At 38.4% G+C, this 13,855-nt stretch overlaps 1 protein-coding gene across 2 annotated transcripts in view; it reads left to right on the forward strand.

Annotated features, from left to right (window-relative positions):
* The first annotated feature begins 1,438 nt into the window (after positions 1-1,438).
* Positions 1,439-13,855, forward strand: part of luzp2 (leucine zipper protein 2) — a 257,629-nt gene continuing 245,212 nt past the window's right edge. The window contains exon 1 of one of the 2 annotated variants that reach the window (XM_047363183.1): positions 1,439-1,611. In XM_047363183.1, the coding sequence (XP_047219139.1) occupies positions 1,550-1,611 (62 nt within the window). In that variant the 5' untranslated portion in view covers positions 1,439-1,549. The remainder of the gene's footprint in view (positions 1,612-13,855) is intronic. The other variant, XM_047363182.1, reaches the window with a different exon arrangement.

Here is a 13,855-nt window from a genome sequence, read left to right on the forward strand (position 1 = left end):
ACTTTTTGTAGCCATTAATAAATTGTTGGCATGATTATTTAACCTCTCTTCCCATCAGAATTGGTAAAATTCATTGGCTGGTGTCCCACACAGAGCCTGCTTTTAAATATAGTCAACAAATGTTCAATACTGGTGAGGCCAGGGCTTATAAGCCTAATGTTAGCATGGTTATTCATACCAGAACCAGTTATGAAGTGTCTCTAGGGTCATTGTCCTGTTGGGTCTAGGTTTTATGTCTGTTTGTTTGAGGTGAAGTTGAAAATGCTGAGTTGATATTCTTTCTTCATCCCATCCACCTTGTGCAATGCACCAGAGCCACTGGAACCAAATTAAACCCCACAGCATGATACTGCCACTTCCATGCTTGACCGCTGGTACAGTGTTTGAAAGCCTCACCTTGACTCCTTCAAAGATCCTTCCTCAGATCATCACCTAATAGCTATGCATTTTTACATATAATTATGACCCTTTTTGAATTACTGAAAATCCACTGTAGATTCAGATGTGTACATAACATTCTTGTTTTTAAAATTCATTCAGGTTGTTTGTTGTAGGATTACCCAACCCAGGAAAAAAAGAAGATTCAAATAAATAATAAAGTCCTCTGATATGGCATTAATAGCCATGCTGAGTGTATGCAAACACTCAGCATGGCATTCTAGCTTGTACTTTTTTTAAACTGGTTGCTCAGTGCTTCTGCAATTAAGCTCAGATGCTTTTATGTATAATTGAACTATTAATAAGCCACTAAATATTAATTGGTAATATTACACGTTGTTGTACATTGCTCATTTCCCCCAGTACCAGCAAAGTAACTAACATAAATGATAAACCTATGGTTCATCCTAGCGATGTTTATACAGTGTTTCCATCATTCGGGATATTTATTTGGTTCTCTCCCCACTTCTCTCTTTTCACTGTTCATCCACATTTTATACACTACATCTTCATTATAGTACTAATACTGTGATCTGTTATTGTGTCTTGCCTGAGCTCAGTTGGGGCGCAGTCACTGAAGTATTACCTGTGCAGTTTTCCTTTGGAGGTGGCTGTTTCCCCTAAATGTTTGACTGTATTTCTACCTATCAAAATGTAGGAGGCAGGGTGAAATGAATAGGAAGGTGTTTTGTTGTGAGCACAAGCTCCAAACTAAAGCAAAAAAAAAAAGCCTCTCACCAATAGCTGAAGCAGCATGGCCGCTGACATCATATCACTCCCACATCTCCCTCTCTTGATTTCAGCCCCACCCGCTCTTTTCCATTACCAAGTCAGTCTGTGTCCCTGTGTTATTTAAAGCCAGAGATCCTCCCTCCCTCGCCAAGCCACTGTGTTGCATCTGTCTGCCTCGCTGCTTGTGTGTCGGTGTGTGTGCATGCGTGTGTGTGTGTGTGAGAGGAGGAGGAGGAGGGGGGGAGGGGGTGGGGGGGAGTGTGAAAGTGCGCTGAAAAACCCAGGCAGCCAGTTGGAGAGCTAGAGAGCGAGGAAAGAGACACAGGGGAAAGGCAAAACGCATCTCAGAAGGGAGCAGGAACGGGACTGTGAGACAGCTATGAAATTCATTCAGGTTATTTGCTTGCTGCTTCTTTTTCCAGCTTTGAGCCTCAACAGCAGGTAAGAGATTAAACGAGCTTTATCATTATTATTTTTTGTTTTGTGTTCATCTTAAGCTGATGGAGACTGGTAAACAAACACAAAAACGGTTCAAAGAACGCCTTTTTAAAATCCTGATCACTAACCAGAGAGTCCGTTAAGTCTTGCCAGACACTAAATCCTTATTTTATCCAGGAATAGCCCTTCTGTGTGCTAAGCATGTTGGATGCTGAAAGACTTTGAAGGAGGAAGGAAGGGCTTATCTGTTCAACTGGGCTGTTATCTTTCTCAGTTTGAGGCAGGATGAGAGACAGTTGTCCTTTTGTAGTAGTGATTCAGTGGATTTTCCTCCAGAATAGCGGTGACATCGCTTATTAGAAGGGACTTTTGCTGCTCCCTGGTCAGGGTGGAAGTTAAAGTGACGGGAAGTGAGAGAAAGGGACAAGGCTACTTGTGTTGCAGCGCTTGAAAAAGAACCCGGTGCCTGTGCGTGTTTCTCTACTTATCTGCAGTATCAGGTGCTAAAGATGGACTGATGGGAGGGATGGGAAAGAAGAATTAAGTACAGACAAGCACACGACCCGAGGAAGTTTTAATGATTAGCTAAATCATTGATAAAAATCCACGGCTTTCTCTGTCAGTGCCTGACATCGCTGTCTTAATGAGAGCTGCGAGAAGAAACCAGGGCTTTGACTACACAGCATCGAGACAGTCACACAGAGGAAGGCATGCGCTTGAAAACTTGCTCTTTTTATTTCCTCATCATTCGTCTAAACACTTCAGTAATGTGTGGTCAGGTCTTCTTTTGTTAACGAGTAAAATACAGCTACTTGGGAATGCGCTCACAGTTAGAGAACAATGGCTTTGAAGTCGAGAGTTTCTGCTTTGGAATGGAAAAATGTCCATTTTGCTTCGGATCGATGTCAAATACAAGGAAGGACATAAAAAACATCCATTGCGCATCATGAGTTACAGCGTGGAGAATGGCAAGGTTATATCTAATATATCTGTCGATACCTTTTGGGGTTCACTGATGATCCATGAGTCATATAAATACAGGCTGCATTGAAGTGTTAACCTCTAGCTGTTTGCATTGTGCAAATTAACCACCAATAAGTCTTTTGACACACCTTCTGTGTGTACTTCTTCACAAGACATAAATGCATATGTAACCTTTGGTGAATGTTTTAAACATGCAGTTTTGTCATTAGTAGATGATTTCCCCATATTAAAGCTTTTGTCTTGTTTTGAATAATTAAAACACACTTTGTCTCTCAGCCCTTGATTGTAAATATTCTATGAGCCATCATCATCCTTCGAGGTACTAATTGGAGAGGAAGACATGATGCTGGTAATTTGGTTGGTCAGCACAGATTGTTTGTTACCTCTTGAGGGGGGATGTCATGAAAAGTAATTACCAGACCACACAGATTTAATCAGTGTTTTATTACATAGTTTGTTTCCTAACTCAACATAAAGAAATAATCAGTGCAGAGCTCTGTGGGTTTGCTAAAGGCAGGGTATTCAGGTAATTTAATAGCTGAGCACTGAGCTCTTGAAATGTATGAATTAAAAAAAAAGAAATAAATAACCTTGTGTCAGGTCCTAAAGAGATTAGCACTGTCACAGTTGCTTTTTTTTTTAATGGAAGCACACAATATTGACAGCTAATTGTATATGCTGTATGATAAGTATGATCACTATGTGACCATACTGTTTTTTTTTTTCTTTAAGAGCCTCTGCATGACTTAGTCTATCAGTGGATTATGTCAGAGCCTCACAAAAATATATATTGCTCTAATAAAATGTATCCATAATTAAATTGGCAACTTTACAGCATGTACAACCGTTACATGCTCTAAAGCAGCATCAACCAACATTGCATTCTGTCTAATGTTCAAATACATTGATAGTTATTGATGGAACTAACAGTAGAAAAAATGTTCAAAAAGCAAAAGTAACAATCCTAGCCATTCTATCAGTTTTAGGGGTTTGCACAACATCACCAGCGAGAGTTTATTGTTCTCACAGTAAATCATCCTTCTCATCACAATAAGTTTTCCCAACAATAATGATGAGCTATAGTATATTTGCCCATCCCTCCCCACAAGGATATGTAAGTATTTACCTGGCCATATTTTTGAATTTTAAATAAGTACTTTAAGGAATTACCAACAAAGACTGAAAGAATTTTCAATTCAGTTTATTTATATTGCACCAGCTTAAACAAATGTAATCTCAATGCACTTTACAGGACAAGCAGATCTAATTTATATATAGATAAATATAGTCAAATCAGTTCTATTATATAGATGATAGAAATCCAGTTACATACATTTCAATTTCATCCTAGTTATAATACAATGATATCAAGATCAGATTATCATTCTAATTGCTTAAACATTTTCTCTCTAAGGAAACAGAAGATTTCTTTGCGTTTTTGACTTTGCAGCAATCCCTTCTTCTGAGTTAGCAGGTGGATACAATGAAACTTGAAATTTAATATCTTCCCAAATATTGCATCCAGTCAGTCCCTTGTAATTGAGACATTGCACACATTGATATTGCAATGACAATTGTGATTTGGTACATTATGCTGCTCTAGTTTTACATAGGCATTGGTGGCATGACAAAAAATGTTTTTTTCTTTTTCACGGTTAAATAATGATTTTAAACACTAAAGTCCACTCTTGCAAAAAAAAAGGAAGTTTATGGAGCTAAAGTGATGCTTGTGTGTGAGATAATTGAAAACAATGTTCTGAATCTGCCTTAAAGGTAACACTGTCATATTGCCCACCCCTAATTTCAAACGGTTGATTGGATGGTCTACATAGACGAATAGATGAACTGACATAAGTTTTAAATTTATCCATATGATAGCTTATTTTATTATGTTCTTGCAGTGGTTGGTATATGAATCATTTGAAATATTAGATATATTATAGAGTATCAGATATTTCATGAGCACGCTGAATTGAAGAAATATTCTACTGTGGAGTCTTTTTATCGTAAAGCCATTCAACAGCGAATAAGGTACGACAGCTGGCCTTGATACACAGTATTGCTGAACAAACTGATCATTACATCAAGCCTGGTAGAAACTGAATTTAAATGATCATTTTCTGGTGTACTCTGCTAAAGGAAATCTGATTCTTTCTTGATTTTCTAGGTATCAATTAAATTCTGAAGACTGAAATTCTTTGTGATCTCAAAGATGCTTAAAGCCTTTCTTGTGCTGATTGTTTTCTCTGGCACCTGCTATGTTTTTGTTCTCACTCTGGGGGTCAGGGACCGAAAACATGCTCATTATCTGTGACATCCTTGTGTTTTGCTGTAATGGTATTACAGAGGAGAGAATTGACTGAGAGGTGTTTCTGCTGCAGGAAAATGATTTGTAGCTTCATTCGTCTAGTCTTTAGATTGCTTCACCACGCTTGTCTTGATTTACAATCATCTTATCGGTTGCATGAAAGACAATCCATGTTGTATGTTTCATGCAACCTTCACTGTTTGACCTGATAAGGTTGCCTTAAGGAATGAGAATTTCTGAAATCAGAAGCTATATGTAATAATGCATATGAATTACAATGTTTGTAAGTAACATTTGTTTAAGATAAATACTGACTTCATACAATGCATAAAGAGGGACATAAATATTTGCAATAATCAAGGTATTTAAAAATATATGACATTAAGTTTTTGGTGACCATTAATGCTCGCAAAAAAGCCTTATGATAATTGGTTATAGTGGATTGAGTTGGTTGGCCAGGCCGTGCATATGTGGTGAGTGGCCATGTGTCTCTGCAGTAATTAATTTGTGTTTAGGCAGAAGACAAGGCTGATTTGACATGAGCCCCATGGGATATGACTGTCCAGTGTTTGGTCATCATTGGGAGGCTAAAACAGCAGCTCTGCTCTTTTACATTTTTTGTCCATCTCTCACTTTTAGGATCAAAAAGCACCCTATTTTTACACTTTCAAATATTCCCTTTAAGGTATTTCTTGGAGCATATTTGACACATTGACTTGACACACTTTTGATGTCTGTTACCTTAGCAAACTCTTCTGGGAAATGGCAATATCTGGTAGGATCCCTGGAAAGTCAAATAATTATGAGTTTTTTTGGACAGCAGTTAAAAAGACCTCTATGATACCATGCAATCAAGTTACCTACGGTATATAAAATTTGCTGTTCATATATCCGTTTGTTGTGTGTGAATTTTTGTAGCAAGCAAACATTCTCCATTGTTACCACTTCTTTGTGCAGTATCCACAAAGAATGTCTTTTTGTGCAATGCATTATATACCAGGCTGAAAACACCTTGAACCAACACCTTAACATGATGGAGGGGTTTGAGTGCTCGAATGATCCTAGCCAAGACCTACAGCATGTGCTGGGTTGGATCACAGCCGAGTGTAAAGCGGCTGGGATGAGGATCAGCGCCTCCAAGTCCGAGGCCATGGTTCTCGATCGGAAAAGGGTGGCTTGTCCTCTTCAGGTTGGAGGGGAGTTCCTGCCTCGAGTGGAGGAGTTTAAGTGTCTCGGGGTCTTGTTCACTAATGGGGGAAGAATGGAGCGGGAGATCGACAGACGGATCAGTGTGGCTACTGCAGTAATGGGGGTGCTGTGCCGGTCCGTTGTGGTGAAGAGAGAGCTGAGCCGAAAAGCAAAGATCTCAATTTACCGGTCGGTCTATGTTCCTACCCTCACCTATGGCCATGAACTTTGAGTCATGACCGACAGAACTAAATCCCGGATACAAGTGGCTGAGATAAGCTTCCTACGTAGGGTGGCCAGGCACTCCCTTAGAGATAGGGTGAGGAGCTCGGCCATCCAGGAGGGGCTCGGAGTAGAACCGCTGCTCCTCCACATCGAGAGGAGCCAGTTGAGGTGGCTCTGGCATCTACACCGGATGCCTCCTGGACACCTTCCTCGGGAGGTGTTCCAGATACGTCCCACTGGGAGGAAGCCCAGGGGACGGCCCAGGACACGCTGGAGGGACTATGTCTCTCGGCTGGCCTGGGAACGCCTTGGGCTCCCCCCGGAGGAGCTGGAGGAGGTGTCTGGGGAGAGGGACGTCTGGGCATCTCTGCTGAGTCTGCTGCCCCCGCGACCCGGTCCTGGATAAAGCGGAAGATGATGAGTATGAGTACTAGTACAAAAACACAAATAAGTGCAGCTTTGAAAAACTGTGTGCTTTCTTGATACCAATACTGAGACTGAGTTGGCAAAGTGCGTACGTCACATGTGAGAAACAAATTTGCAGTATTTACAAAATGGCAACTGGCCAAAGATTTTACCCTGGGAATTGTTTTCCATTTACCTAAGTACGTATTGCGCTCAAATTTATTTATATGATATTTAATGCAAAAGTTTTCCACCTTGAAAAGGCTTTGAACCTAACATTTAGCTTTATATTAATGGGAATTAAAGGTCCTTCCTTCGCCTCCTCTCTGTTGCACTTTAGCACTTTCCCAAAACCCTGACCTCTGTAGAAGTTTCAGTAATTGACAGTGATTGACACAGGTTTGCAACTCCTCAGTTTGCTTTGTTTTGTTTTATTTCAGACATCATATATTTTTGCAAACCAAAGCTGAAGTACTCAGAGCAGTCAAACTATATCTTTGATTTCACTGTGTCAGGGCACAGTGACGGTTTTAGTTCAATCGAGCAAGTTATGCTTACGCTGCTGTTTGACTCAGTTTGGAGTGAACCAGTGGGAGCTTAAAGAACACGTTCTTTTCACATTTTTGCCTTAACATTTGCACATTTCACAGACCAGCATGCTTGTGTTATTGGGTTAAGTATCAGAAATGATGGAAAACATGGCAGAACGACCATTTGTTTAGTCCCATTGCAAACTGGGTCCTTACACAACTGTGAGCATGACTTGGCAAATGCAACATAGTACATTTGTGTGCATCAAAGTGCTTCACACATAGTGATTTACTGTATTCAGATTTTATTATGTCATCAAACAACATCCATTAGAGAGACGACCTTCAGGAGTGGGGTCATCAAGATAAGATAGATGATATTCATTCAGCTTGGTAATGTCCTCGGCTCAAATCAGGCAGTGAATGATAATTAAGATTCAAAGTACATGGCGTAATGGTCACGCCATAGCAACCACATAGGCCTCATGACAGTAATGAAGTGGACCACAATAAACAGAACCTTGGGTGGCTCCAACAAATGAGAAAGTAATTAAAAGGACCAAGATCAGTGCCGGATGAAAAGTAGCCATGTGTTTTATATTCAAGGCCACATATCAGATGCTGTGTTCTGTGAATACTTTGGAAATTGAAACTGTCTGACGTAGATTACGTGTTAGTAAATCTTCTATTCCCGTTGATAACCTGAAACTTGTTCTATTGTTGTAAAAAATATTTATTTTAGACCAAATCTGTTTAAAGGCAGTTGAGCTGATATCCATGCAGTTTTAAGATTTAGAAAATGACAGTGATTTATTATGTCATATAATTGTGCTAAGCTCATTCCATTTACTCTAAAGCGTGTTTGCTTATTTGGTATTTGATGCAACCCCAGACTTTTGCCATTGCAGTTCTTTTTCTCCAGTTCTTTTCTCATTATCTACAGTTTTTCTTAATCACCCTTAGTGTAAGCTGAATTATGTTGTGCGACTGCAATAACTGCACCATGTGAAACCAGTGACTCACTGAAAAGTAAGCAGTTATGTGAAATAAACAAAGCATCAGAGATTTTATCTCAGAGTTGGATCTTTTGGATCATTTAACTATAAACTTTAAAAAAATTACAATTCTATAAGTGTACATAATTTCTCCTACGCTAAAAAAACCAGACCCTCTCTTTTCTTAGTTCCAGTATGTCTTGACATTTATTCAGTAATTCTTTGGACTGCCGTTGAAGGCAATTTACATTGTTCTTGCAAAAATATTACATTATTGTGTGTTTAGATGGTGATCTGGGAGACTGCTCTTCAACACGTTGGTCCGAAATGTCCCAAAAGTGCTGACTTAGGTTAATAATGTAATTGCTATAGCTGGTGATTTACATCCATTCAATGCACTTTAAGCCATTAAATTACTGCTCCTGCCCACCAAATTGGGAGCATCACTGTCACAGAGAAGACAACCTTCATCAGGATACAAATGCTTCACCAGAGGATAAAGGTGATCATTAAGAATAACGCAAGTACTAATTTTCTGTGACCCAGACAAGACTGGATACCCTCACAGCCAGGGTTTACACATTCAAGATGTTCTCTTTATGGTCACTACACATCCCACTCAGGAATATAGAGGAACATGGTTCATCTGACCATATGACTTTTTTTTACATCTCCTGAGATCATGGGCTGATGTTTTTTTGCACCACTTAACTTCCTAATGTGCATTAATCTTTGCATTGAGGTTAATACATTGCAAACCCTTTTTTTAATATCCCTCCAGGTAATTGTCAACATACTGTGCTTGCTCCCAGACTGACCATGTCCTGCTTAGACCTTTCCATTCACTGGAGTTTCCCTCATTATTTTTTTTACATACAGGTCCTTCTCAAAATATTAGCATATTGTGATAAAGTTCATTATTTTCCATAATGTAATGATGAAAATTTAACATTCATATATTTTAGATTCATTGCACACTAACTGAAATATTTCAGGTCTTTTATTGTCTTAATACGGATGATTTTGGCATACAGCTCATGAAAACCCAAAATTCCTATCTCACAAAATTAGCATATAATTAAAAGGGTCTCTAAACGAGCTATGAACCTAATCATCTGAATCAACGAGTTAACTCTAAACACCTGCAAAAGATTCCTGAGGCCTTTAAAACTCCCAGCCTGGTTCATCACTCAAAACCCCAATCATGGGTAAGACTGCCGACCTGACTGCTGTCCAGAAGGCCACTATTGACACCCTCAGGCAAGAGGGTAAGACACAGAAAGAAATATCTGAACAAATAGGCTGTTCCCAGAGTGCTGTATCAAGGCACCTCAGGGGGAAGTCTGTGGGAAGGAAACAATGTGGCAGAAAACGCTGCACAACGAGAAGAGGTGACCGGACCCTGAGGAAGATTGTGGAGAAGGGCCGATTCCAGACCTTGGGGGACCTGCGGAAGCAGTGGACTGAGTCTGGAGTAGAAACATCCAGAGCCACCGTGCACAGGCGTGTGCAGGAAATGGGCTACAGGTGCCGCATTCCCCAGGTCAAGCCACTTTTGAACCAGAAACAGCGGCAGAAGCGCCTGACCTGGGCTACAGAGAAGCAGCACTGGACTGTTGCTCAGTGGTCCAAAGTACTTTTTTCGGATGAAAGCAAATTCTGCATGTCATTCGGAAATCAAGGTGCCAGAGTCTGGAGGAAGACTGGGGAGAAGGAAATGCCAAAATGCCAGAAGTCCAGTGTCAAGTACCCACAGTCTGGGGTGCCGTGTCAGCTGCTGGTGTTGGTCCACTGTGTTTTATCAAGGGCAGGGTCAATGCAGCTAACTATCAGGAGATTTTGGAGCACTTCATGCTTCCATCTGCTGAAAAGCTTTATGAAGATGAAGATTTCATTTTTCAGCACGACCTGGCACCTGCTCACAGTGCCAACACCACTGGTAAATGGTTTACTGACCATGGTATCACTGTGCTCAATTGGCCTGCCAACTCTCCTGACCTGAACCCCATAGAGAATCTGTGGGATATTGTGAAGAGAACGTTGAGAGACTCAAGACCCAACACTCTGGATGAGCTAAAGGCCGCTATTGAAGCATCCTGGGCCTCCATAAGACATCAGCAGTGCCACAGGCTGATTGCCTCCATGCCACGCCGCATTGAAGCAGTCATTTCTGCAAAAGGATTCCCGACCAAGTATTGAGTGCATAACTGTACATGATTATTTGAAGGTTGACGTTTTTTGTATTAAAACACGTTTCTTTTTTTGGTTGGATGAAATATGCTAATTTTGTGAGATAGGAATTTTGGGTTTTCATGAGCTGTATGCCAAAATCATCAGTATTAAGACAATAAAAGACCTGAAATATTTCAGTTAGTGTGCAATGAATCTAAAATATATGAATGTTAAATTTTCATCATTACATTATGGAAAATAAGGAACTTTATCACAATATGCTAATATTTTGAGAAGGACCTGTATTACGGAGAAAGACAAGCAGGATGGTCTCTAAAAGTATGCTTTTAACCATTTCCATTCCATAAACCTGACTGTAGAAGTAAATGAACCCAGCCCAGTGGCAACATTTAAAAACTAGCCAAACAAGCACTTTTTGTCATCCTTCATAATACTCCTGTAGATCTTTTTTTCTTGCCATCTTCAAACCAAAGTTTCAATAAAATTGGCTAATTTCATGTAATTTAAATGTTAACATGTCAATTGTACAATCTTATGCATCCATTTATATCACTGATTTGCATTCCTCTTACTAAAGTTTATTCAACCTTCTTTTACAATTCAGTGTCTGCTATTATTATTAAAAAGTTAAGTATTTTAGGGAGCAATATCAGAAAGCAATGAATTTATGTGGCAGCTTAAGGAAATGCTAATATTAATCACCCAAGCATTTAATATTAAATATATTATTTCATTCAACTACAGCAAATAACTTAGTAGTTCAGTAACATGGTAGTCAGAAAGAAGAGAAAAGAACAAATTGATTCTTTATTTTAAAGAAAGAAGTTTGTTGGATGTTGAACAAATACAAGGTAAAAAAAACTGAAGTGAATTGTCAGACTAACTATATGTCATTAATGATTAAGGATTAAGGAATTATTTTTTCTAATTAAAAATGTCCAGCCTACTTAGATTTTTTTTGTCCCTTTCATAAGGTTGGTTGAAGTTTTATGAAGTGCTGCACTGTGTAATGTTAGGCTGTTTTCGTTAAATATAACAATCTCATATGTTTTAAATCTTCACATTATCCTTTTATAAATCCAAGGCACATCCAAGTGCTTTCTATTCTCAAGCTATACTCAGAGATATTTAAAGCTAGAGAGGCACACAGCACTGCATTATTTCATCTTCAGAACTGAAACTACATGTACTGTTCTCTAGAGAAATTGATTCCAGATAAGCAAAGAAAAATTAACTTATGTAAATGATACTCTGCTTTACCACTAAAGTATAATGGACCTCAAAGATGTGTATCTCTGAAGTCTATTTTACTTTCAAATATTCCCTTCTGCATATTTGAAAGACAATATTCTGCCGTCTTGTCTATGCAATTATTTAGTTGGTCTCAAAGAAGATCCTTAAATAGCCCAGACCCACTCCTCAACCCCTCACCGTAAAACACACCTAAACTTCAATTTCTGAAATTTCAAGTGAAAATGAGGAGGTTGTTAAAGGTGGTTGTCAAAGAAAGATGCAAAAGCAACTGGAATAAATAGTAGAAAAAGAAAAGGAAATACAATTCATAAATCAGTGGTATATTTAAGGAGTAAACTGAAACTCTTGCCTACCATAATTTTTGAATTGCTACATAAATATCCATATAATTTTGCATGTAATGCAATAACATTGGTTACAGCTTTTAAAACTGTAAACAGTTTGCATTTTATTTTGTCATTCTACATACAACCCTTTTGCAATTTGATACACTGCCACAGAAATATTGATACATTTGTGAAAGCTAGATGAGTCTTAATCACTGCATCCTCCAGAACTTGATTTTGTCAGCCCAGATATTAGTCACAGCTGTAATTGGCAGGCACCTAATTGCTCAGTGCTTGTAAACATGTTGCTTGTGTTGTTTAAGTGATGAGTCATTAGTAGCCCAGGCTTTTTGTTATACAGTGAAATGCAAGATGTATAAGCATAATAAACAAATGCAGTGCTCCATTCTTTGTCACGGTAACTTTGCATATAACATATCAGTATTTATTCAGGGGATTGTGGTAGAACAGCTTTGCTCCTCCTCAGCCAAAGAAGACTGGAAGCGTGCCTTTCTTTGGTTACATTGAGGGATTGTTATTCTTTTTATTTATTTAGCTTTTGCTTTTAGTATATGTGAGCCGTGGCATTACTCTATGGTCCTGAACTAAAGTGAATCATTACTACATTTTATAATTTCAGCTGGTTTCCAGTCTGACTAATTGCATTTATTCATTTGTAGATAAGTCTCAGTTGATTTTATTAGGATTGTATGTGCTAGACCAACACAAAGTAGTGCATACTGTAGTTGTGAACTGGAATAAAACAAATAAATTGTTTAAATATGTTTTACAAATTAAAAAGTTTTGGCACACATTTTTTTCAGCCTCCCTGAATCAATAACTTGTAGAACCACTTGTCACCGAAATTAAAGAAGCAGGTCTTTTAGGGTACGTCTTTCCCAATTTTGCACATCTTAATGTTTATTCTTTGCAAAACAGCTTAAGCTCAGTCAGACTGGATTGCCAGCATTTGTTAACATCTAATTTCAGTTAGATTCAACTAGATTAGTCTTCAAATTATATTTCAGTTTGGACTTTGACTGGGCCATTCTAACACATAAATTTAATGAGAATTTAACAATTCCATTCTAACTCTTACCATGTGATAGGGTTGTTTTCCTTTTAGAAAGATAAAACTCCAAAAAAGTCTTAAGACTATTGCAGCCTCTAAAAAAAGGCATTTGTGCAGTGTGATTAAAAAAATCACAATGCACATCCCAGTTTTCCCAAGCTTTCGAGGGTTTCCTTTTGCTAATCAGTGGAATACTCAAACAATATTAAAGCTGAATCACTGATCTGCATATTTTCTGATTTTAACCTTTTCCACAGTGTAACGGCCCATAACTGATTGACTACAGATTGAACTTCAACGCTCAGAGGCATTATTATTGGAGCATGTCAGATGTCAGAGAATGTAGCCATTAGTTTTGACGTGAAGGAAGGATTATAAGTATAGGTCATCCACAACATGCTGATCTTTTTACTTAACTTAAGTTTGTTCTGATGGTCTATATTTAGATGATTTCTTGTTTTTTTATTCAGCAATGTGAAAAATGTTTTTTCATTCCACAAAATCTACATGCATATCCTTTTAACTAACAAATGGATAAATGCTTTTGCAATTGACTGTATTTTATAATCATATAAAATTTCCAAATGAGTTGAAACCTTTGAAGTAAGTAAAAATGTTTAAACACCTTGATTATAATGACTATGTAATAAAATTCCAGAAATGTGACATCAAGTGAATTCCAGCTGAATCACTGGGCACAGTGCCAGTGACACCTGTGCAAAAATGTTGCTTTAGTCAAACAGCTATGCTATAAATTCAGGTCCACA

This window comes from Girardinichthys multiradiatus, chromosome 4 (genome assembly GCF_021462225.1).
Source record: "Girardinichthys multiradiatus isolate DD_20200921_A chromosome 4, DD_fGirMul_XY1, whole genome shotgun sequence".
Classification (NCBI taxonomy): domain Eukaryota; kingdom Metazoa; phylum Chordata; class Actinopteri; order Cyprinodontiformes; family Goodeidae; genus Girardinichthys; species Girardinichthys multiradiatus.